At 40.5% G+C, this 27,297-nt stretch overlaps 1 protein-coding gene across 1 annotated transcript in view; it reads left to right on the forward strand.

Moving 5' to 3' along the window:
• Nucleotides 1-22,654, forward strand: part of KLHL32 (kelch like family member 32) — a 127,573-nt gene extending 104,919 nt beyond the window's left edge. Inside the window, exons 8-12 of the mRNA XM_018558810.1 lie at nucleotides 445-1,171; nucleotides 6,776-6,834; nucleotides 12,818-13,010; nucleotides 20,900-20,994; nucleotides 22,272-22,654. Coding sequence (XP_018414312.1) covers nucleotides 445-1,171; nucleotides 6,776-6,834; nucleotides 12,818-13,010; nucleotides 20,900-20,994; nucleotides 22,272-22,433 — 1,236 coding nt within the window. The 3' untranslated portion in view covers nucleotides 22,434-22,654. The remainder of the gene's footprint in view (nucleotides 1-444; nucleotides 1,172-6,775; nucleotides 6,835-12,817; nucleotides 13,011-20,899; nucleotides 20,995-22,271) is intronic.
• Nucleotides 22,655-27,297: the final 4,643 nt, after the last annotated feature.

A 27,297-nucleotide genomic window follows, 5' to 3' on the forward strand; every position in this document is an offset into this window, starting at 1 on the left:
CACTGCTCTCACTACTCCTGGCCAGTAGTGGCTAAGCTGAAGGAAACACCCAGCCACCCGGAGACCTGGCAGGCAGGCAGACTCAATGGCTAGAGTCTCAGTGGCAGATCCAGAATTTTACCAGCTATGGTGATGATGAGGGCACAGTAACTTTCCAGATCTGCCACGAAGACTCCAGTAATAAGAGTGTCTGCTTGGTCCACATGAAAATACTGCGCCAGGGTTAGCTGCCCCTTCTGCATCTCCTCCCACCCCTCTTTCCAGCCCTTATATAAATTATTATTATTATTTTACAAAGTGAACTTAAGAATGGTGGTTGGAATGTAATTGTAGGCATCAAGTTTACAATGAGACACTTTTGAGGAATGTGGTCTATAGGCATTATTAGAAGAATTAACAATGGTCTAATCATGACTTTACAACTAACCCATTCATCTTTTTCAGTTGGCTGTCAGGTGGCTGGAGCATAACTGCCGCTACCAATACATAGATGAACTGCTGCAGTATGTACGTTTTGGCCTCATGGATACAAATACACTTCACACTGTCGCCCTTTCTCATCCTTTGATCCAAACTAGTGAAAAGGCAACAGGACTTATAAATGAAGCCTTGGAATACCATGAAAATATCTATGCACAGCCAATATGGCAGACCATAAGGACAAAGCCACGCTTCCATTCCAGTACCCTTTACATTGTGGGTGGTAAAAAGCGGGAAATCTGTAAAGTTCGAGAATTAAGATACTTTAATCCTGTTGATCAGGATAATGTTCATATAGCAGGAATTGCAAACTGGAGTGAACTGACGCCCATGCCAGTAGGACGGAGTCACCACTGTGTCGCAATCATGGGGGACTTTCTATTTGCTGCAGGGGGAGAAGTTGAACATGCCACTGGCCGTACTTGTGCTGTAAGGACAGCTTGTCGATACGATCCTCGAAGCAATACGTGGATTGATATTGCTCCAATGAAAAATTGTCGGGAACATTTTGTCCTGGGGGCACTGGACAACTGTCTTTATGCAGTGGGTGGTAGGAATGAACTCAGACAGGTGTTACCGTCTGTAGAACGATACTGTCCGAAGAAGAACAAGTGGACTTTTGTACAGTCTTTTGACAGGTCTCTTTCCTGTCATGCTGGATGTGTAGCGGATGGCCTTCTCTGGATATCAGGTTAGTGACTAATCATTTTTAACTTGTTCATTCTGTGAACACATATTAGTATATAAATCAGTGAGACATTATATGTTGTATGCTATTATTGTGTCTTATAAGCCCAGTACCCTATAAAGTAGTATTCCACTCTTTTTCAATAATGAATCCACATCAAACAAATATACTGTACATTGTCCAGCAAAGCATTTCTTTACATTTTTGCCCAAGGACTTACAGTCATCCTGTTTCAGAAAGTTGGCTCCAACTTTCTCAGCTCGGCTTCACTGAACTTCCCATCCAGTACAAGATCCAGCAGCTGTCGATCTACTAGCTTGCAGAAGGGACCAAGGAGGAGCAGGGTAGTGGCTTGCCTTGCTGTGACTGTGTTTTTGTGGATTTTGTAATATCCCCTTTGCACACCGTACCATTGTACCCCTGAATCCGATGGGCGCTGGAACAACTGGTGGATACCAGCCCTTTGCCTGACGAAGGGGTCTTGTGAGGCTCTGAAATGTTGCATTCACATGTCATGCTAAAGGAATATGATTACATTTGACACTCTGAAGCAGAATGGTGTGCGGACAACATACAATATCTTCTAGATTGTGTGTTTGTGGAGACACACAAAGCTTATTGGCACACACAAGAATAGCTCTATAGGACCCTACCAAAAGCCGTTATAACTAAAAATAAATAAATACAATTAGATCACACTGATGCAAAGAGAAAATAAAGTTTTTTAAAACAATTAGATCACACTGATGCAAAGAGAAAATAAAGTATTGTAAAACATTTTTTGGCTGATATGCTTCCAGCTCGTCTAAAAAGTGGCATCAGTTTTTCAAGGCATGTTTAAATGTAGAAAGATTGTCATGACCACCAGCGTCAGTAGCGTTATACATCATGTATAAGTCTTTAACAATTGATACCAGTCACTAAAGTCTAAACATTATAGAGAATTTTCTACCAAGCCTCTATTAAACCATGTAGGCACAGTTAATTTCATTGCAGAGAACCTCACAGCTGTCATTTGCTAACCTAAGTTGAATAAGCACTTGAATCATGAAACTCTTTATAGAGAAATTACCAATTCTCGGAAAAGGCTGGTTGCCGAACAGTCATGTCATTCTGCAAAATATTGGTATTTATCATTGAAATAACTTTCCGTTCACCTTTCCGGTGGCGTTCTCTTTCAGCCTTTTGAGAGGTTCAAATTTTCAGTAGCCTGTGGTATACTTTGACTACAACTTCAAGGATAAAATGCAGCATAGTTAATTCAAATTTTTTTAGGCAGAATATATTTTAAATTTCATCCGTGTCACTTCAAAGTTAGAAGAAAAGTTGTTTTTGAAAATTGATGCTCATTTAAGATGGCATATTTAATGCCAGATGTATCTATAGAATGCTGGTAAGATGCAGATTATCCCCCTGGGGAGGCAGATCAAAACTGCCAATCAATAAAATATACTTATTAGGGGAAACCGCGGAATGTGTGCAAGTGCTTTGATTGCAGGGGACAGTGTAGCAGCATGGGGTACCATAACCTAAGAGCAGGCAAATCAGCCTGATGACTTTCAAAGCCAAGAATATCGCTGTAGGCAAGGGTACTCCACACTAGGAAAAAAATTTACAAGATATATAGACTGTTAATAATTTCATATCTATTTTTGTGTCGTCAAATCTGTATGCAAATCCACTGCATCTCATTTCAGAAGATTAATCTAAAAGTGAGAGAAGAGGTATGTGAAGTGCATATAATTATCAAGGACCTCCAACATTGCTGAACAGAGTGAAATATTCCACAATGTGTTTGTGTTTATTCTCCTCTCTTTCTTTGAGACTGTCTTTTTATACATCACAAAAGAACCCGGAGTTCGTGACTATTGTTTAGGTAAAAGTAGCTAAAAAGTGCTAAAGTAACATAAAAACATCTGATCAATCCAAACAAATGTAAGCAGATCTAACACCAATAGAGATATTTTATATGAAGGTGAGTGGTGTGAACATAACATGGATGAGGAGTAATAAAATATAAGTAGATAACCAGATGGCCTAGGCATAGAATAGCCATTGTCAGGCAGATGTACCAACAAGAATGATGGGCAATGAGACATCCTGTCCATCCTTACAAGACATACTGTATATAGTGCTATGTCTCACCATGATGCTCTTCCCGATTTAGCTGATAAAAAGCATTATTTTCCAAATGTCTCCATAAGGGAGTAATTAGTAGTTAGTTGCAAAGAGATTTTCTCAGTAAGGCTGGATTCACACCTAGGCGTATCGAATATGCGCGTTTGTCGCGCGTTTCGCAACAAACCTGTGTTTCAGAGGGCTACCTGGCTGTATCCCAATGGATACACGCGAAAAAAACGCCCCAAAGAAGCTCCTGTACTTCTTTGGGCGTAGGGCGTTTTGTAGCGCGTTCATACGGCCTGTAATATGCCCAGGTGTGAACCATACCCATAGGAAATAATGGGATTTTCGGTGTTTGAGCGTTTTGCAGAGCGTAGGAACGCGCTACAAAACGCCCAGGTGTGAACCGGGCCTTAGATGACAAAAAGAGTTCTCAAGGGACAGCAGGTTAAAGACAAAAGGATTACAGTAAAATAAACTTTCTTGATTTGCATACATATATTTGAAGCAAACCTGTACTTTGCCCTAATAGGCAAAGTAGCAGGTTCACTGTAGAGCATGCACCTGATGGTGTCTTGACTCACCTACCCTGTGCTGGATTGCAACAATAAACTTCCAGAACCCTGAAAAATATCTGTCACCTCCAGATATGGGGAGCACACAACATCCTTCCTTCCTCCCCATATTACAGCTCTAGTTTCTTAAGTGGGGAAAGAACTAACTGAGCCATCTGCAGGTTCCAGTGTTCAGAAAGTTGGAAGTATTACAGGAATCTCTGGGTGCTCTGGGATGCAGGAAAAGGAAAATAGTCAGCTTACAGTGATTCCAGTGCAGCAACATGTTAGTTTGCCCTTTTGAGCAAAATACAGGTTTACTTAAGAGGCTAGGGTGTGTTAAAAATGCACTTATTCTTCAAAGATTCCATAGAATGGAATCAATAGTGATGTATCAAGACTCATTACAATAAATGCCATTTGTATTGTTAAAGCATTTTACCATTGGGAAATGTGTTTTAAAGGAAACGTGTACTTTAAAACACATTACAGCTATCTTTTCTTAACCCCCATCCCTAACCTAAGGTATCGTACCCTCTTCCTCTGCAAATTTGTACTTACCGAGGTCTGACAGGCATGGTTCTGTGATTGTTTACATTCAGCACCACAATGCTCTCTCTGCTGGCCACACCTGCATGTTACAACCTCATAGACTTCTAATAGGGCTGTCTCCCAGCTGGGAGATAGACACGGCCAGGAGAGGGAGACTTGCAGCATCGGAAGGCAACAAACAGCGAAGCCTCGGCCCTCAGAGCAAGGGTAGGGTAGTTTAGTTTGGGGGAGGGGGGAGTTGAGGCAAAAAGAAGTGCACTTCCTCTAAAAGTGCACTTATTGGGGTTTTTTCCCAGCCTATTTGGTATAACATATACACAAAAAAACAGTACACGGCACAAAAAACCCAGTACGCTCATACTTAGCAAAGCGCATAAAAACACATACATTATCAATAAAACTTGCATTTGCATGAAAAAACATATCTGCTGTTCCATTTTAAAAAATATTGTGAAAGTGTCACTGGGAAACTTACATTCATGTCCGTGTTGGCATGCATGGAAATGTCTCTTTCTATTACAGGCTTTGATCATACACTTTAAAGTACATGTAAAGGCTCCTGTATGACTAAACTGGTCCAATACCCAGTTACTATGTGATGCACAAGCCTTATAAAGTAAACAAAAAGCTTCCCTTACTTTCCCTGTTGAGGCAAATCCTCCTTCATTTGTGTCTCACGCTCCCCCCTCCCAGACACTGCAGCTCACAGTTGGAGGCTTTCAGAATGAAGCAGTGCTGTCAATCTAGAAGCAGTGAGGGGAACTAGGTGTGGTCAAGTGCTGATGGACAGGCTACAGGTTTGTGAGTTAGCAGTGACAATGTTGATAGCCACACCCCCTGCAACATATTCTCATCCCATTGTAGTGCAAGCAGGTACAGCCTACATGAGAGTGACTTTAGGGGCAGTGCAGTATTGTTGCCACACCATCGCAGGATGCTGCGTTAGGTGGTCTGCACTGGACTAAGAGAAACCTGTCATTGCAGATGCACTTATAATTGAGTACTGCAGCACATATTTGTTCTGCTTTAAAGAACAGGTACACTTTTGTGTCCCTGTTACCAAAAGGCTTCACTTGCCTGCGTAGCAAACCTATATACTTACCTCCAATCAGCCAATCCCCCTGTCCCAGTGCTGGGCTTACTGGTGGGTACTGGTCATGTGTTCCAGGAGCTACATTTTTCTAATGTTGTAGCATAGACTTCTGTGAAGAGCCTATCTACCTTTAGGCCAACACAGAAAGAAACCAAGCATTCACCAGGTGCTATGTTGCATTGCGTTGACCTAAGTGTTAATTGTAGGGTTTGGTGCAGTCCCAATGATTGTATTTTCTTCTCACATCAGGGAATGATAAGAGTGCAGGTTTGGTTCAGACTGGAACGGGGAACAGCATGGTTTTCTGCAGCCAAAGGGACATATTTTGCAAGAAGTATTAAATATGATCACTGTAAAGCCAAAACACTAAAGCATGATGCCCCAGAGACTTGGTAATTACTTTCTCTCTTATTAGCATCAGCCAGTGCATGCCATATGCAACCACTGAAGTAGGTAATGAGGAGAGTGTATGGTTTGCAAATTATTATCTGAGCCTTATAGATCTGTATTTCTGTGCATGTGAAGCATACTCTTCTCAAGCAGCAGAACATTAACCTTTCAGTGTAAGGTTCTGTTGAAAAATCTGAAATAATTATACTGAACATAATACGCTGATGGAATAGGCACTGCATTACTGCTTCCGGAGAATTATCAAATTATGAGCAGAAAAATAAATACATTCTTAAGGCAGTTTGACAGGACCTTACCTCGATAGATCCAATATTTGCCCATTAATCAGATGATCCTCAAATAAAATTACACATGCAATGCCCATTTTATTCTTGGAAAGAGAGGTAATGTTTTGATCTAATAATGTATTAGAAAATGTAGACATGTGCCCTACTCATTTTTGTGAAGATAATTGAGGGTCCACTTTAACACTACAGCACAATTTTAGCAGCCTTCAATACCAGTTTAAAAACAGGTTAAGGGACATGGCTTATCATGAATAGTAGGCGGAGGGGTGGCATTTTCAGTGTTACTCCCCCAAATAGGGAGCTATTTATATGAATCATCTATTTACGGCCATTTTGAAAAATAATGGCACCGGCAGCGCGATCTGTGGTGGTGTGCAATTTCGTGACTGCGTGGCCATCTGCGTGGTTTCGTGCAGGATTGCTGCGCGGTCACGGATCATGGTGTGAACCTGGGCTCATAGCTTACCTCTTTTTCTGAGTTTTTTATTGGTAATTGTTACTATTTACTGTGTACACATTGAAAATGTATATGAGCCATTGTGATGGGTTTGTTTTTAAATGTTGTGTTCTGAATCACTTTTTATTTCAGGCGGAGTGACTAACACTGCACAATATCAGAACAGGCTAATGGTGTATGATCCAAACCAGGTGAGTTATATCGACTGGGGGTTATAGGACTTTCAATATTTCTTTCATATCTGAATTTAACATATCTGCCCTGGACACTGGGGACAGGTGTACCATACTCAATTGAAGAGGAAGACTAAAGTGGGTAGTTTTGTCTTTTAACCACAAAACTACACTGGCAAGATCAAAGACACAAAATCAAAGGCAAATATTGAACTAAGATTAAAGGTACTAAATAGGGATGCACCGATATATCGGCCGAAAATTGCACTTTTGGCATAATGCCGAAAGTGCAATTTTCCTGCCGATACATCAGCGCATCCCTGCTTTCTTTCCTCCCAGCTGGACGCTGCTCTTTGTCCCAGCGGGGAGGAGAGAAAGTGTGATAGCCGCGCTGCGGGAGGGGAGCGCTGTGAGCGGCTGGTGTCTCCTCCCACACCGCTCAGCCTCCTATCACAGTCCGACAGAGCGGTGTGTGGGCGGAGACAGCCCGCGCTGTCCCCAGAGGCTGAGCTCTCCTCCCTACGCCACTCGCTCAGCCTCCTGTGACACCGTGACAGAGAGGAGAGCAAGTTACAAACACTCAGCGATCAGTGATCACTGAGTGTTTGTAGATAATATGGTATGATGACTATATAGAGAGGATATGGTATGTTGATTATATCCTCAATTATGAATGAATGGGAAGTGATCTACATCAACTCCTGTTCATTCTTAATTGTAGTTATACTAAACATACCATGTCCTCATTTTATCAATGAACAGGAACACTCATAGAGGATTCCTGTTCATTGATAACAGGGGCTGCAGAAAAAGAGATTGAGGACTCTGTGGGGTTGATTTACTAACCTTATAAACACGCCACGAACAAGTATACACCTCTGTAGTGTGTTCCCTCCCAGCATGATCTATTGGTGGAATCTAGACACCTTTGTAGTGTGTACACACCCAGCAGGTGTGTTGTGCAAAGCCCTGCATGAATTTGCATGGTGATGTTGTGTAAATTAGCTCTATGTTGTGTTGCTTGCGTTGATGAATGCAGGAATGTAAATGCATGAGCTAACCATTTTTGTCTAAACTGTGAAGCAGCATTATATATGCATCATGTGCATTATTTTTCCATATATGGCATTAGTGGAAACATGCTTTTAGAGACTTTTTGGTTGATAAATACATTTTGCTGTGTGAAAATCACACGCACCTGGTGCGTGTGTTTAGGTTAGTAAATCACCCCCCATGTCTCATACAGAATCTTAACATTATATCTGCCAACATAATACTGGAAATTCTGGCACCACACTTTCTCCTCTTTACTGCAGATTCTATAGTGATGTCAGCAGAAACGTTGAGTTCCCATGACCACAGTAGATGAAGGTTAGGTATAATATAGACTTGTAGAAGTCTAAGTAGTTAGTGGAAGCAGGGAGTGCCAGGTCTCCTGGCACCAGTAACCCATTCCAATATATACAAAGACAGGAAGTTTTCTTTTTTGTCTCTTATGGCTTTTAACTATGAATGAAAGGAAACTTTACCTCCTACAGCGGCCCCTGATTCTTAGAGTAGGCAACTCTGATCCCCAAATGCTATGACTAAGGCACGGCAGGGCTGAAACAGTAAGTGGACGTTGCTTTTATGGACTTTATAGTATAAAATAAGTATACATTTGGAGGAGATTCCTTGTGTTCTGCCATCCTGCTGTAAACCACTGATTCCCAAAACCTGGGGTACAGACATAACACATCTTTCTTTTCACACACTTTCCTTTTGACCATGAAGACTTCTGACCTACCTCCTCTCACCCTCCACGCTTTCTTATTGACCTTTGAGGCTGGTTGTTGCATTGGTGAGAGAAAGTGTCTGATCTTTAAAATTCAGATACTCGTTATGTCTGTGGTTCCACCTAAAAATATCTAACTGTTGGAACTTGATTAGCTATGGACAATGTAGATACATGTTTTTCCTTTTAAATTTCCCTTCCTGGCTGTTCTGTTGCAGTACGTTACCACACGCGCCCTAACGTGCATGCATATTACAAATGACCTTGCATTGTGTTAAGGCAGCCCATACATTTACATGGCAACTGAAGGCAAACCAGACATGTATCTATTTTTTCTATGCGGCTCACCACAACGTTGGGGTTCAATGCAGTGTGATCTATGGGTATCTACTGTACTTTTGCCTTTGCATGCATAGTACTTCAGTAAATACGTATTAATCCAGCCTATAGCTGTCTATATTTATATACAAAATTTGTGATGAGGCAAAACTCCACCCGCACAATGTATTTTGCATGCCCAGCGGCATTTGATCAGGAAGCCCAAAATGTTGTGATGTGTGTATTATTTGAGTTGAATAAATACTTCAGTACATTGTACTATATTGTCCTATTTAATAAGGTGGACAAAGTGGTATCGCATAGTAACCTGTCAATCATCTTTTTATTGTTCTGACTGCTTCAGGCTAATGAAAGATGAAATGTGGTTACCGTGGGTTACTGCACTGTGCATGCTATCACTGTTCTTTACACTATTTCATTACATAAGCCCATATGTCAACTACTGCTACGATTAACCTTTTCCACTGAATCCCTTTAGCTTCATTCACCCCCTAAATTGAACTTGTCAACTCCTGTTGCACAGTGTAATTCTTACTAAATATTACTATGTCCATTGTTTGGAAACATTTGAGCTGGCTGGGAATATCCTTGCTGTGTCTGCTTCCTGCTAATTGCATGGCATGCTCTCCAGAGCGCAGACAGTTAATAATTGAAACTTTTATTTTTTAAATGAGGATTGCTTCATGTTTGCGCACATAGCCTCTTTTTTTTACATTCTGCTGGCATATTGTTTACAGTGGGTTCTGGCAAACCACATCTGCTTGTACCCGCTCTGAATCTCAATGACTCCATCACTAAGCACTGGGGCACGGCTTTAAGCAAGGCCTTTGTAGAGAGTCAATAATGACTGCCATCTGCCACAGAGCACAGAGCTACCTGCTAGCAGACAGGCTGCGATGACCTCTGCTTCCCCATTACTGATTAGTATTCAAACACTGCCGTTTTAGCTGTGACCTTGCTCAGACCCCTGTGCCTCCCTGCTTGTGTTGAGGTTCACCTGGCAGGCATTGCAGCAGAGGAAAAGAATGCCGTAATCAGGGGACACATGAATACATTGCAAATCAGATGCCATCTTTATCTCTCTGTCTGGTGCTGAGTACTAATGATGTAAAACAGTATTCTTTAATCCTATTCTGGTTATTGAGCTCAAGGATTATAGTGTTTTGAATCTTTTGTTTGTAGAAAGATTTATCATTGCAATATAGGCATTAGTGGCGTTATTAAGCTGGTCTAAGACTGGTTATATCATAGTACGACACTGTGTCATGGAATTTTATCTTTATGTTGCAAAAGGTGTATGAGATTTGATTAGTGGCTCCTAAATACATTTGTGTAATATCACTGCAGTGAGAGAATGGGCATGCACAGACACCCAAGGTTTCCTTACAAGCTGTTCTAGTTTATTGATGCGTACTTGAGTTTTTATCTTATATACTTGTTTACATAAACATGTACTTTTCTGGAGATAAAGGAAATCAAGTTGTAATTCAGCATAACATGTACAGATGAAAGAATTCCAAGAAAGAACATTGGAATATGCGTATGTGATAGAGAGAGGAGTTAAGGCGTGTGTAAAAGAAAGAAGATTAGTGTGCAAAGCATATCAAATGGTTGTGATCTACATACGTATGTACAAGGTTTAGAAATGTTGCTGCTTGGCATTGTGGAACCTTTCAATTCTCACTCGGCTAAGAGAACTCTGCTGAGATTGCTCTGTTTCTGTGCCCACAAAGCTATTTTGTTACAATGGGAAAACTCAACCGCTTGGTTTATGACTTTAGTTGAGGTTTGAGGATGAGGTTTTATCTAAACACAAATGAATCTATGAAGCCTGGGCATGCCCATCTAATTTCATCAAGATCACGGGACCCTGGCTGGGTGTCATTAAGTATTATAATTGGGCTAGTGCGGTATGTTTTGCGAATATGTGTGAATGAGTGTCTGTTCCTGTTCATGGTTGCAACCTGTGCCTTGCATCTATTACAGTTTTAGTTTTCTGCATAACAAACTGTCAAACTACTAAATAAACACCTTTTGGGAAAAAAAGGTTTAGAACTTTTAAAATTTCACTCAGCACTGTATCGTAAAGCTTAACTCCAAGCAAATGTCCAGACAGCCCGATAAACACATATAAGAAAGCTTTTTTTACCTGCTAAAGTATTTGAATTTCCTGAGAATTCAACAGCCCTGTCAGACTACAAAGGCAGTGCATGGCACCACTTTCTTTGTTACAATTAAATAATATATTGCTGACTGGAAAGTGAAGAAGCAGCAGCAGCAGATTGATGAGGTCACTCATCTGTTCTCTGCTTCAAACAGTGTGTTCTTTATCAGCATATTTGCATGCAGAGCACCTGGTTGGTTCGCAGAACTGCTTCTCCCTCTCCCAGTTTAAGCGCTGCTATATAGAGGACTGCAAGAGGCTGATTTTGAGTCTAGGACAGGTACCTATTCTGGCTGCATTTTGAAAAAATGCACTCCATGATTTATTAATGACTGCAGAGGTGCATTCATTTGTCTCTTCTATGTCTGCCAGGAGTGTAGCTTTATCATTTTTAAATACTCTGCTGAGATACATGTATGTGAGCTGTTGTACCCGCAAAGGATTTAAAAATCTGTTCAGCATCCCTGGTAAGACATCACAGCCAGTTCCTGGAACTCTCTGCTGACTACTTTGCAGTTAAGCAATGCAGCCTGGTGTAGGACCCACACGAGCCTGTGATTTGACACTGAAGGAACAGCAGCACACTCATGAGGTCATCCTTGTGATCTCCCCTGTTGTAAGCCTGTTCCTGACAGCACTGTGCAATGTGCTGATTGGCATAGATTGCTGACACTCGCTCTCCAAGTGTGGAAGGCTAAAAGGACATATTCAGGTACCTATTCTAGTTGTAGGTAACATGTTTAGTGTTCTATTTAATAATGATTAACTGGATTAAACGCTATTTTTGTTTAAGTAAGTTCCTTAGTCACTTACCTTGGAATATGTATGCATCAGTTAGAACTCAAACTGCATACCAGGTCAGAAGGTATTCAAATCAAAGGATGAGCATGACAGTCAGACATAAAACGTCTTTAGAAGTAGAAAGTGAGTCATTTCTCCTAGTACAGGTTGTCTTTAAAATTGCAACTATTTATAATAATTACATTTTTAATAGTTTTTATTACATTTTCAAACATATTGTAAAAGTGGAACATGCAGGCTTAGGGGCTGATGTACACTGTAAACCTTCCATCCAGTGTAAAGCTGCCCAGAATTATCACCACTTACAGTAAATGTGTGAGTAGCATAGGAAATTCCTGTGCTCAACGTCCTCCAGTGGCAGTAAGGCCGTATAAACGGCATTCGCCTGGCTTCACGCTGGGTGGAAGGTTATACATTATACATTAGCTCCTTACAGTCTGGACATAGTGTAGAATATTGGTGACATGCCATAAATATAAAAAGATAAACATCCCACATCATCTAAGGTGTCTTGCATAGGGCATAGTCCGACAACTTCAGCATGTAAAACAACAGATGTTAAGGATGAGGTATAGGAGAGGTAAAGCACGTTATATGCCACTCTCTAACATCCCCATAAAGATACCTTCATAGTTCCATATGTAGTAAAAGGAAAAAGAGAGGAAAGTGTAAGTTGAGGAACAGAATTAATTGCTGAAAGTAAGGTGGGGGGTAGGGGTGGTGTTAGGGTAATTTATAATATATTAATTATAAAATAGTAATATTCCTTTGATAAGGTGAACCTACCTTTCCCTCCTTCAATAAGTAGGTTCACTAATTAATTATGTTATTTTATATCGTTATTATATGTGGCATGTTTATGTAAAACTAATTGTATTTGACTGAGCAGTTTGTAAAGCATCTCACTGCTTTCTTTTCTGCAGAATAAATGGATTAGTCGCAGTCCTATGCTGCAGAGAAGAGTTTACCATGCAATGGCAGCAGTCCAAAGAATGCTTTATGTCATGGGAGGCAATGACTTGGATTACAATAATGACAGGATTTTGGTGCGGCATATAGATTCTTATAATATCGACAATGACCAGTGGACACGCTGCAATTTCAACTTGCTTACAGGTGAGTGTGATGTTAATATAAGATTAACTACTTCAGCTCTCAAACCTTTATAGATCAGAGCAATTTTAAAATTTTTACTATGGGCCTTTATTCGGTGATAACTTTGTCATTACTTAAGATAAAGTAATACATACACTGTGTTTCTGGGGGGACAACTAAGCTTTCTTTAGAAAATATTTCCAGTTATTTTATTTTCTATGTAATCTATTGACAAATTATATATTATGGCCTATGTTACCTTTAAAATAAGTAGTTTACTGTTAAAAAAAAGATACATTTTATTCTATCATTTGTTCCATTTAAAATGACACCAAACTTTTTTTTGGTACAAAGCAAAAAAAATATTTTTTTCCAATTTTGCACATTTTTTTAATGTGACACTGAAAAATAAACAAAACAAATGATACCCAAAAGAATAATAGCTAAGGAGAGAAGAGGGAGGAAGAAATCAAGGGGTTACATATTGGGTCTCTTCAGCTCACGATCCATTAACGGTTCTGGGGCAGCCTGTAGTGTCTGTCTGGGTGGGACCATTGTCCTCTACTTAAGTCATCTCTCTCCATGAAGTCTCCAATAGCACCATCTGGTGTTGCATCATCTTCCTCCTTTTTCAGGGGAGGGTTCTCTGCAGTTAACCAGCATGAGCCACTTTGCAAATATGATTGCTGGCTCTAGACGTAGAGGTTATAAGCAAAGTTCTATGTGTTCCCCTTCAGATTTTTTTTTTCTGCTGTGGATGTACGGTCTAACAGAGTCTCACAAAGCCATTATGGATGACTCTGTTCCTGAGGAGCCTCAGTCAGCTGAAATCGCTCCCAGGTTAAAGGATACCATTTTGACTTTTATTGATGCTGTACAATTCACACTTAAAATGGAAGACTCCATAGCTTCTACTAGTGCAGTTGCCACTCTGAGATCTCTAAGAGAGCACCACAACTGTCAAATAAATATTATTAATATAGTATCTGATGAGAAATATCTTAAAAAGCGCGCTGGCTGTGACAGAGCTCCCTGAAGCCTGTCTCCTCTACTGCAGCGATGGTATGTCTCTCAGTGGCTCTACGTCCAATGCACAGGACATGATGACTCAAGGATCCTTAGACCACTGCAGCGGAAAGAGGCTCCAAGCACCAGCTTGGTATGCTTCAAAGATCAGGTGAGTATAACTTTGTTATTTTTGCACCCAGATGAAAAGAGCACTTAACAGCTGCAGTGCAGGGGTAGCCCAGGAAGCTGCGTGTCCGGAGTTCTTCTTTAAGTTAGGAGCTAGCAAAATATAGTTGGTCAGCGTAGTGACCTGTATTACTCTGCCCAATTTAATCGACAGACAGTAAAGTATATGTGTGCGAATGTGTCAATAAGAGTCTCCTCCCAGCACACAAAGGGAAGTATTGGACCTGACTCTAGTGATTATAGAGTAGGGTAGCCAAGGGTTAAGAAAAAGTTTGCCAAGAGTTCTGCTTGAATCTGACTTCTGGTTCCCAGAGCCTGCTATCTCCTATGTGGCTCCTCCTGAACAACCTCCTGTGACCCCATGGAATGTTAGTTTGGTTCTGTTGGCTCTTCCGAGATAGCTGTTTGAATCTATTAGGTATATCCCCCCTTTCCACTCTCACCGACAAGATTGCATTCCTAATTACCATCACTCCTGCTAGGTGTGTGTTTGAGCTGGCAGCCTTGTCCTGTAGCCTTGGCCTGTAACAAGGATGAGGTGATTTTAAGGCCTAGAGCCTCCTTCCTACAGTGATTTCAGCCTTTTACCTTAGCTAGGACATTGACCTTCCATCTGTATGTCTGATTGTAGTTCAGAAGAAGGAAATTTCCCTTGACTGTCTCTAAATGTGGTTTGTGCTTTACAAGTTTACATTTATGCCACTGCTTCCATTAGGAAGACTCTCTTTTTGTCATTCCTGATGGTCCCCGAAAAGGGGAACCAGCTTCGCGTTTACCATTTATCTGTGGCTAAGACAGCTTATTTTACGAACCTATGGGCGTAATGTCAAAGTCCTGCTTTTTCCTGTCAAGGCACATTCTACTAGACCAGTGTGTGCCTCTTTGGCTTTTAGGTATCAGGCAACTGTTTCCTAATTTTGCAAGGCTGCTATCTGGTTCACAAGTTTTAAGTTTTACTAGGTGGATGCTCATGCTTCTTCTGATGCTAGTTGGGCGTAAGGTCCTTCAGGCAACTGTGTAGACTGCAGGCTGCCTCTATTTGTTTCGTTGTGGGCCTGTTAGTGTTTTGTTTGTTGTGCTGTCCCAATTGTCTCAGATTAACTGAATACTGTGTCTATTAATGAACAATAAAACAGAATTTTTGTGGGGTGGGACCTGTGTCCCTTAATGAACTTCACAAAACTGGTCCTGTTCTACTTGTAAGGTTTCTTTAACTCATGTCATATGCAGATCAAATGTACATATGAATAGTAAATGCAATAAAACAATACACTGTTACATTTACATACACTGCTGTGTAATGGAGAACAATTCCTGGCTGTCATTTTTTGGAAGCCAGTAATAGCAGTGAGGAAAGCAGAAGCAGGAGCAGGGCAAGCAGAGCGGAACAAAGGGGTTATGTCCTAGAAACTTTGTTGACGTTTTGTAGGACATATCTCCTGTGTTTAGGCCCTAAAGTGGTTAAATAGCTTATGCCGCTGCTTCTATTTCCTCTAAGAAATATCTCTCAGACCTGTTAAACAAGGAAATGGGAATACAGTTAGACATACCAAAGACCTGCTTTTATAATCTTCTTTAGATTTACCACCCACTGTGTATATGTGCGGGCAACCTGACTAGATATCACTTCAATGCTTAGGAAGGGTTTTGATAAATCTAATGCTGGCTATACAGTACACATAATGGCACACGTATACAATACATTTTATATATTTATTTTTATTGAACACAACATTGTTAAAGTTACAGGTCTTAATAAAGTTTTCATGAGTAAATCAGTATAGTGTACAGTGTAGTCCAGTTCATCTTATACAAGGTGTTAAAGATTGAAGTTATAAATCTGTTTGAGGGCGACACAAGTAGGGGTTGATCTACTAAATGCAAAGTGGCTTTATACTTTGCAAGGGAATTTGCACATTGCAGAGGAAGTTTCCTTTAGTTTAGTAGATGAGTTGAAGCTTTGCTGACTTCCATTACCCAGTCATGTGCAGCAAAAATACTGTTTTTTGGTTTGTTTTTTTTAAATCCTCCTTGCACACAATTGGGTGTACTTTGCTAAATGAAATTCCACCACATTCACCAAGCTAAGGGAGAGTGCAGATTCCCTTGCAAAGTGAACAGCCTATTTGCCTTTAGTAAATCAATCCCATAGAGCCAAATATAACATGGGATCAGAAATCATCATTTGTAAGCTCCTTCTTCTTTCACCTTTTCACAATTAATCTGGTATGAATTTCAGTTAGGGCCTATCAGTGGTAAGAAGAGTGTCCCAGACTTTATGGAATTCAATAATGCATTTTCATTTTTGCAGAATGATTTTCTCAAACGGAATTTGTTTCCAAAGGGCTAATGTAGAAGCAAAAGGGACATCCACCACATGGCAAGGAAAAGTGTTTATTGAAGAAAAATAATTTATTCGAGAATACCGAATAGGCATATTTGTGGAGGTGCAGGAAAAAATTTGTATGAGCAAGTTAGATAATACATTTGTAACTTTGTACCAAAAGTCTATAATGGCATTGCTACATCATATGGATCAAATCGGCTTTCTGTTGTTTAATGTATTTTACCCATTCTAGGGTTTAGGTAATTTTAGTGAATAATATATAATCGATTATGTTTATTATTAATAGCTGATAGATGAGATGAACAAATGTCATCCGAGTCGTTATATGATAATGTGGGATCATCCGAGTCGTTATATGATAATGTGGGATTAACAGTTGCCAGTAGTTTCTTTTTGGGAGGGGAGCTTTGGTTGTTTTAGAGTGGATGAGATGTAAGTACAGTTTAGAACAATTTGTTTTTATGTAAAAAAAAAGCAAAAAACAAAACATATTTCTGCATTGCACTAAAAGATCGTTTTAATCAATATATTGTTTATATTGAAATGGTGCATTCGGCACAGATGGAAACTTCAATCAAATTTGATTGAAGCCACCTTTGTGTGTTAATCATTTTTTGCTTGAATAATTATTCAATAATCATTTAATTTTTGATCAATTGTTTATGGTTACAAGTAAAGCCAGCATGAAGAAGACTGTACAGAAGCTACACAAACTGTAGCATGTGTGGCCAGTGTATGTATGGCTAAAACCTTTTATTTTAGTTCTGTAAGTGATAGGAAATCCAAAATGGTGCCGGTGTCACCAGAACAAGAGGTGAGAATAAATCTTCCACAGGGGATGCCTGTTCCATTGGCAACTGTCTAAAAGGGGAATTTCCTTCATTTTATCGTATAGAGATTTCCTGTCACATTCTTCTTGGGACAGGAAGTTAAGAGAAATCTTCGCAATGTGTAAAAAAACAACCCACTAATGAATTTTAACCATTTCCAGCTATATCCAAAAGTAATAGAAAAATGTTTGGGGCTATACTTCTACTTTAACAACATTCTGGAGTTGGGTAACCAGGTATGGCAAAACATGACTATCACATTCAAATTTTATAATATTATAATGTAAATCTGATCATGATCAGCAGATTCAATTGATAACCATGCTTTAAATCAAGTGCAGAAAAGCAAAGTTTATGTATTGCCACCCCAAAATATCATCTTAAGTTTCTTTAAAAATAACACCTCCCAACTTTCTTTTTATTCCCTATATACAAACCTTTTTTCCCCAGCATTCTTCTTGTTGTTTAGGTGATGTCACAGGCCCTCTTCTCTCTGCAGCGGTATTAGGTGGAGCTCTGTGCTGCAGCAACCTGTAGAACTATAGAATGCTGTAGAGAACGGTGCTCAAGGTACAGTGCGTGCTCCATTCTCTACAAAATTCTCCTGTGAGGCCATACCAGCAGTGTAATGCACTTCCAAGGGGTTCTGTCCATGAGGTCCTGGGAAACAGGAAATGGGTTTAATGTTGCTGGGGATCCTTTTACCCAGAAGAGGACCAGAGGTTGAGCAGTATTTCTGCAGAGGACGGCACTTGAGTGCTTCAAGCTGGTAGCCGCTTTATGGTGTTATATTGCTCATATCAATGTACATAGGCCAGAGCCTGACTACTGTGCATCTTGCTATTACATTTTTGTAGTTTTGTTCTTGCACAGCATGATAGCTCATGCCTATGTTAATTCCCCATTTGGCTTTTATGTTTGCATTTGAACTTCCTTATTATTATTTTTTATTCTTTTATTTTCCTGAGAATGGGCCAAAGTAGAAATGACCAAAAACAGAAAAAACCTAGATGTATAAGTTACATTTGGCAGGTTAAATGATGCAATAGGTTAGCACTTAAATTGACTTTGTATCATTGGATTAAAGAAGAGTTCAAGTTATTGGTTAATAAGCTTGTTAATAGATTTACATTGACTGGCAGATTGATTAGTTTATTGATTTCTATACATTGATTAGTCAGTTTGTTTTGGGTTATTTATTACTATTGATCTAATTATCAAATAATGTCATTATCTTGTTGTTTATTCTTGTCTTGACGGGAAGTGAGAGAAAAACTTTACAAAAGAGACACTGATGGTAATAAAACACTAACGGAGGTTCTTTCCGTCCCCCACTCTAATCTAAAACAAAATACATTGTTTTTGCTGGAGTCGGGCTTTATTGCTTTCTTTAACCACTTGATGTCCATATGACGTTTATAAATGCTATGGACCTCAAGCTCCAGCAGTGAGCTTAGCATCATTTTCTCCCGGCTATCTAGTAAAAGTGATCTAGGTGACTGATTGATTTTACAAGCCCCCCATATCATCCTCCGTTTTTCCTGGGGCTCTCGGGATGGCAGGAATGGCGAGTGGGTGCAGATTGGGAAACATCCATTCCTTAATCTGCTCTGTGATTACTGTGATTGTTCAAGAAACTTTTGGACGATTTCTTAAGGGACCGTAATATACAGGGTTACAGGTACTCCTAGAATGAGATCCTAATAGGTTGGACTTGATGGACTAATGTCTTTATTCAACCTCAAATACTATGTAACTATGTAACTATGAACTCAGAAGTGCGGTGCTCTCAGCATTTCCAGGTTCAGAGCTGTCAGCTAAAGACTGTCCTAAAAAAGAGTGATCAAGAAGTAAAGAGCAGCTAAATGGCTGGATAATCTGCCCATGTGTAACATAACCAAAAAACTTAAATTTTCTAAGATTTTAAAACTACCAAACAAAAACATCAGTAACCTGAAAACAAGTTCAGAGTCATCTCAGCATACAAAGCGGTAAAGATATTGTTAAGAAAAATGCAGTATTTAGTATAGACACCAAGGTCTCACTTACCCTGAGACAAGAAGAGATTAGAAATAGGAGTAAAAGAAGGTTGTGTTCACATCACCCCGAGGGCCCATTCACACTTGTCTATTTTTCTATGATAATGCACGTGATAAACAGGTGTTAACACATGAAATAGATTTTAAGTAGAAATCTGCTTTATCGTCATGTGGCTACTTCACACTACTGTGGTACAGCTCCGATTTTTTTTTTAAATGGACATTAGGCATTTTGGCATTAAAGAGCAACCAAAGGCTCCTATGTGACAGTCTATACAAGTATTAAATCCAATTACTTTGTAAAAAAAACTTCAATTACTTCCCTTGAGTGAGCCAAATCCTCCAGTTGTAGGGATGTTCAGATACCAGTGCCGATACTTGGCAGGGTTTCAGCAGTTGGTACCTGGCTCTGGCGCTCCACCTCTGTCCGAAAATCATTAGTCTGTATTGTTTTAGAAAAACTGTCACATGACAATAAACAAAAATGTATCAGTACTCGTATCTGTGAGTACTTGGACAAGTATCAGTACTTGTACTTGGAAAAAATGGTATCGTTGCATCACTTATATATATTTATAAAAAATAAAAATCATAAATTAAAACAGGGATGCACAAATACCAAAAGCTTCGTGTGCTCCTTACAAATGACAGCTGCCTCCTAACTTTGCATTTTTCTCTAGTCTAGTCTTGGAGCTGGAAAAGTATCTGTACTTGTACCGAGTAGGGTACTTGGTATCTGAACATCCCTATCCATTTGTGTCTCCTCTCAGACACTGCAGAGCACAGTGGGAGGGTTTCAGCAACAGAGGCAGTGCTGTCAATCCAGAAATCAGTGTGCAGGACTGGGTGTGACAGGTGTTGATTGACAAACTACACGTTTGTGAATTAGTAACATGTTTTCATCTCACTGTAGCAAAAGCAAACACAGCCTAGTGACAACGCTGCTTTGAACTACAGAGCAGTGCAGCATTGTTGTTACACTATCACAGGAAGCTGCATTAGGTGGACTTCACTGGCTGGCACAATTTGTATTTGTGGGACTCTGCAGGGAGACTTACAGAAAACTGTAAATGCACAGGCACAGATAATTAAGTGCTCTAGCACATATTTTGTTAATGGGAGGCCATAGCTATACTTTAAGCTGGTCATTTGAAATGTAATCTATTGCGCAAAAAAGTCAGGTGTCATGTGCTTTTGAGCATTTTTAGTGCATCAACACCATGGAAAAATCCATATTTTTCAAATGTTCCTCCACCAGTTTGCATAATAAAATATGTGATGCGTGATAATGCACGCACTAATGTACAGCAAAGGTTGCTGCATGTGCTTTGGTTTAAATAAGCCCAGAGACTCGTAAGTAGAGATTTGTTAACAGAGTAACACTGGACATGCTTATGAGAAATGCCATATTGGTTTGTGTGTACAGAACAGGATAATATTCTGGGCACTTCTGAAACATATGCAGACAGGCAAATGTTTTCTTTTTTTTTTCCTTTAAAGGACAAAATGAATCTGGAATTGCAGTACATAATGCAAGAATTTACTTGGTTGGTGGTTACTCTATTTGGACAAATGAACCTTTGGCGTGCATACAGGTAAGAAATTAGGAATTCAATTTACATTTAACCATTTTGCCCTGGAAATAAAATATGGAAAGCATGCTTGTGGATTTCTTCAGCATCTTAAACTGCCTGCTGTATTGGATAACAATTGGTGGCAATATTCATTATAGAAAATCCTGGAATTGTAGGCTCTGGAAAGCTCGCTGCTATCCAGCACAGCAGGCGGTTGTAGGTGCAGAAAGCCACATTACATTTTACTATCAGCTTATTTACAATGTCTAAATTAATGAGGATTACCCTTCTCAGCACACTTAACACTTCCAGTCATCCACCTGACAGTGCTTTACCACGGCAATCAGCTCACTCTGTTGCTTCAGTGTAAAATAGCATTGGATGAATTCATAAGTTTTATACTAGCTGTGATTTGGCATATCAACATTTTTTTTTTTAGTAGTGACAGCCAATGAGAGCTGAAAGTAATTGCATAGCTCAAAAAACAGGATTTTTTTGTACTTCCCATAACAACCTTTAGGTTAATTTAGGGGCACAATAATTCAGGTACTGTTATGGTGTGCCACCATCTATAGAAGGAATGAACTTGGCAAATTAAAAAAATTGTGGGCCAGCACAGGATAAACCCTTGTACTCACAGGATGCCTCAGTTTTGTGGCAGAGCATAAGCATTAACACAGGAGGTTGGGGCCTGTACCCCTCAATGGACTCCAAGATAAGGATTTCTTTGTAAGTAGAAAAATCCTATTTTTCTTCTCTTCCATTGAGAAACACATGTTTGCAAAACAAATGTAGATACTGTTAGGATGTCCAAAAGCAGTCCAACTGAGGGGTGAGCAACAATGTGATGTACTGGATTTTGGCTTTAAATCAAGAATTATGGATCATATTTGAACTCCAGCACTTGCACAGTCTATGGAGGGTAACAAGGGCCCCTGCTGTTGAAATCAACACCCCAGGCTGCAGTGGAAAAAGAGGTAGCAAGAAGTAATCTACAAATGGCATTTATGAAGACATCATAGGATGGGACGATACATTTGGTGCAAATAAAGCCAAATATTTTACATGCAAACAGATAGGCGCAAGTGCAATGATAAATTCCCCCCACTGTTTGTAAAATTAGGGCCTCCTTTACACAAGCTTCACAAAGAGTAGTAAGTGTGCATTCACTTGCACTGTTAAACACTACAGTGTAAGCAGCATACATTCTGTAGGTCAGTACATGATTGCTGTGGGTGATGTATATTGCTATTCTTAAACAAAGTACAGTAATACATTTTTGGATCCTTATCTGGCAGGTGCTGGATGTTAGCAGAGAAGGCAATGAAGAAGTTTTCTATGGGCCTACACTGCCTTTTGCCTCCAATGGGATAGCAACGTGCTTTTTGCCTGCTCCTTACTTCACGTGTCCTAATCTGCAGACTCTACAAGTTCCTCACCACCGGATTGGCACCATGTAAAATGACGGATAACGTTAAAGGAAAGCTGTAAGAGAAACGACAGGGTGCCAAAAGTAAACCCCCTAATGCCAGTGCAATACATTTTGACGCAACGCTATCAGCATTTGCAGTGATATTAAGCTGACCACTATTAATGCCATAAGCATCAACTAGTAGATTGTAAGCTCTTTTGGGGCAGGGTATCATTGTGCCTGAAAATTATGTATAGCACTGATTTTTTGTTTTGACATAAGGATTACATTTCAGTGGGCAACAGTGAATATGCAATATGTGGTTGTTTTACTCTCCCTAAATTATTTCTAAATCAACAGCAAAATGTGTGATAGTTACTACATGCAGTCCAATCTAACACAGCCTCTTCTTTTCACAGCATCTGTTCTAGTGTCCTATCCTATAAACGTCTATATTTGTGAAGCACGAACAATGATTTCTCAAGGGCAATACAGCATTACATATGCAACTGACCTAATGTATCTGATTACTAAGGAATGTCAAAGTACTGGTAATTCCATTCTGTCTGTACATATTGTTCCATATTGCTCTGTTCTTAGTTATGGAATAGAATTTTACATTGAAATCCATGCTAAGAAGAAACAAACAAACATACAAGCAACTGTGATAACAACTGTTGCATTGTTAACCCATCACCTTTGCTGCTAAGCTACTGAATAGCACACCTAAGTGCATATAAATAAAAGAAAATGTACAGACACCTTTTGAGTATGGCGTGTATTTGTTTTGCTGATCCACTCTGTGAACAAACTGCCATCTGCAACAGTAGAAATGTGAATGAGCTTGAACTTACTGAAATAGTCATCCCTTAGTTGCATTCCTTTTTTCACACCATCTTTAGAGGTAGAGCATATAGGCATTTGAGATCAGTTAACGTTTTGCGTATTCCTCCATATAAATCAGGGGTAACCAAACTCTGGCCCTCCAGCTGTGGTGGAACTACAAGTCCCATGAAGCATTTCAAGATTCTCACAGCCACGACTTCCGGAGAGAGATGCATCATGGGATTTGTAGTTTCACCACAGCTGGAGGGCCGGAGTTTGGCTAACCCTGATATAAATTATGACTTGTGTTGATTGCTTCAGTTTGAGATGCTTCTGAGGTCATTCAGAATTCATTGACAGGTGCATTTGACATCCTTCTGACAAGTTTTGTCTGATGCCAACAAAAACAGGAATTTTTTTTTTTTTATACTCACCGCAAAATCCTTTTTCCCCCAAATTCATTTAACTACCTTGGATGTAACTGGGCGTGGATACACGCGCTCGGGCGCACTCGAGCGGGAAATCGCCGCTATTTGAAAACAGGCAACGATGCCAGTTAATATACAAGCGAGCCGGCGGATCGCTTGTATAAAGGTCCCGTGCGCCATCCCCCCCCCCAATTTTGCTATCACATAGGAGGGGTTTCTCAGCCCCCTCTGTGATAGCAATAAAGTTAAGTGAAAAAAAAATAGGAAAATTTTTTAGTTTCCCCCCAAATTTTCTTAAAGCTACACATAAAAAAGAATTAAAAAAAACAACATTTTTTTTAAAGTCCCCACCCCTACATACACGCATGTAAACATGCGTCAGGTGCGCATACCTGTGAAAACGACGATTGCGCCCATTACGCCGCACATGTTACGTATCGCCGCGAACGTCGGCATGAGAGCAATAATTTTAGGGCCATCAATCACTGATAACACTAAACTGATGAGCAGTAAAAGCTTTTAAAGCGTCGCCTATGGCCAATTTTGGGTATGCTAGTTTTTTGCGAGTGCGCGCAATTTTTACGCTTGACATGTTTGGTGTCTATTTACCCGACGTGACCCCAACTTTTATATTTTACCAAAAAAGTGGGTAATATTAGTTGTTTTATAACAATGTAAAAAAAAAAATTTTCAGTAATTTCTCCTGAATATAGTAAAAAATAAAACCCCCAGTGGTGATTAAATACCACCAAAAGAAAGCTCTATCTGCCCCCAAAAAATGGTATAAAATTAATTTCAGTACAGCGTTGCATGACGGAATAAATGTCAAAGTACCGCAGCGCTGAATACTGAAAAATGGCCTGGCCTGGAAGGGGGGTCTAAACACCTGGTCTTGAAGTGGTTAAGGAGACAGGATTCAGACACATTTGAGTTGTACTACAAACTAGGTGGATTCAGACAGTGGCAAACAAGAAAGACAGTGACCAGACTGGCATAACCCCTCCCACTCCCACCATGCCTCCGTTTTGAAACAAAGCAGTGACGAGAGGAAGACTATAAACACAGAGGTTTAGCCAATGAACTCCAAGAAATAATTCTTGGTAAGCACAAAAACCCGGTTTTCTTTTTTTTTTTCCATTGAAGGACGCAGGATTCAGAGACATTTTAGAGGTTCAAAAGCAGTCCAAACAAGCTGAAGAATAAACATTATGCCTGAAGACATCACAAGTGTCCTGAACATATGCCTGTTAAAACTTGGAGAGTGGCAGCCTTGCAAATTTGGAAAATAGTTGCCTGATGCTGTGAAGCCGAAGAAGCACTCACATATCTAGTAGAGCAGGGGTGGGCAACAACGGCCCTCCAGCTGATGTGGAACTACAGGTCCCATGAGGCATTGAAAGACTGACAGTCACAGGCATGACTCCCAGAGGCAGAAGCATGTTGAGATTTGTAGTTAAAGCGCAGCTGGAGGACCCCGAGTTGCCGAATCCTGTAGTAAAGAGTGTGCCTTGACAGGAAGGGGGGAAACTTTGATTAGACCATAAGCTTGAATTAGGAATTTTTTTAAACCACCTAGAAATGGTGGAACGAGAAGCTGGTTCCCCTTCAAGCAGACCATTAGGGATAACAAAAATAAGAAGTCTTCCTAATGGAGGTAGTGACTGTGAGACAGAAATTAACAGCTCTAACTACAGCCAGACAATGAAGGAGAATCGCCTTATCATTTACTGGGGACACCCCTGCACACCTCTTACCTGTCAGCCCTGATCCGCTGTTCGCCTCGATTCCTCCTCCACGGTCGCTTGCGGTCCCCGCCTTCTCCGTTTCTGGTCGTCACTGACTCAGCAGCAGCTGTGAGGAGGAATGCGCCGCTGCACATGTCACTGACAGGTTGTCAGTGATCTAACAGTGACACGTTCCTCCTCACACCCGCCAGTGACAGCCAGCAGCCTGAGATGCCATAGTGACCCAGGCAGCCAGCACGGCATCAGGCGGTTGTCCGGGCCAGGCCCCCCTGCCCTATGTCGGCTGCCTGGGTCACTATAGTGATTGTTACGGCACTGAACCCATTAAGTAACCAACGCACTACAAGCAGCAAACAGCCATCTTGTAATTGCCATAAAAGCATACTTATCCAGAGGTGAAGAATCATGATGCCCCAAAAAAGAAGAGTCAATGTCCAGAGTTAAGGAGGTACCCATATGCCAGTCTATGAATATTAGATAAAGATACGGACTATACCTTCTGTAGGATGTCATCCCAAATTTAATTAAGGGCTTGTTCACACCATGTCCAGACCAGAACAGCTTGTTATTTCTGGGCTCAATTCACACAAGCGCAGTCCGTTCCAGACAATTTTTTCTGGCCTGGAATTGCATCAAAAAATGCATACAAACTCACTGGACTATACCTAACAATATCAAATGTAGGGGTAGCAGAGATAGCAACAGCCAGGGTATCATTATTCTGGGCCAAAAATGCCTGTGGAGCTGAAGATATTGATAGAACATATTTTTAACCAAATGAACTCATGGCTTAGAGTTATGGCAGCTGCCTGTGATGTCTCAGAAACTAGTTCATTTGGCAAGGATATGCGAGACTCTTCATCACATAAAGCCTCGGTAACCAAAGCCTCAGAGGCTGCAGGCAGACCAGAATATTCTGCAGGGGAAGGCTAGGGGTATGCTTATGCGCTCAGAGTCAACATATAACACTGCACTTTGTCCCATTACATCCTGAATAACTGCAGTGAACACCCTACTCCCATGTTAAATCAGAGGAAGCCACACCCAAGCCGAGGAGGAATGTGAGTGATGCAAGGACCCATGCGGTGGACATTTCAGGCAGTTGGCGTCAAGTTCTTGAGAGGGAACACTGCAGGCTTCCCCAGAATGGTTAGTGGATTGTGAGCTGGAGAGACCTGATACAGCGTGACTACTCCCCATTTTAGTGATCCGACATGTTGCCTGCAAACGGTTACCATTTAGTTCAAATACAAGGTAACAATCTTGAGTAATTATGAACCAACAACTGGAAGCAGGAAAGGTTCAAATGGCAGTGGCTGATCAGGTCATTGTAGGAGAAACAGACGGGAACAGAGTGTTGTGTGTGAATATGTGCAAACTCCAGGTCCAGGTGCTCAGCCCACACAAATACATTTTCAGAGAATTGCCCAAAGTCTAGATATGGAAATGCTCTCTGCGTCTAACCAACACAGTACACAGAGGTCTGTAAAGCACCATAAGCCAAGCCCAGTGCCCGAAGTTTACTTCAAGCAAAATCGACCAGTCGAGTGGAGTCCAGGGATGACCTCTAAAAACTATTGCAAAGGGAATCCCACTCTGGATAACTACATAAAAATATGGCTCACGCAGTGTGTTACAGTCTAGTAACGTCAGAAGAGAAAAGGCATCCATTCTTCCATGACACTAGCAACAAACTGACACATGCTAGAGTGGGAGGAGTTATAGCAGGCTGGTCACTTTTTTGTTTGCCAGTGTCTAAATACTAATGTGAATGCATGGCATTGCAAACATGTCTCACAGCCAAGCTACACCTCACATAAGAGAGATCTTGTTTAGACAGTTCACCTACTTTTACTTTTTTGTGAAGAATTACACTTGGCACAATGCAGTCAGGCAAGTACCGTTCTCCTGGCAA

Source organism: Nanorana parkeri, unplaced genomic scaffold (assembly GCF_000935625.1).
Source record: "Nanorana parkeri isolate BGI_ZX_2015 unplaced genomic scaffold, ASM93562v1 scaffold360, whole genome shotgun sequence".
In the NCBI taxonomy this organism is placed as follows: Eukaryota; Metazoa; Chordata; class Amphibia; order Anura; family Dicroglossidae; genus Nanorana; species Nanorana parkeri.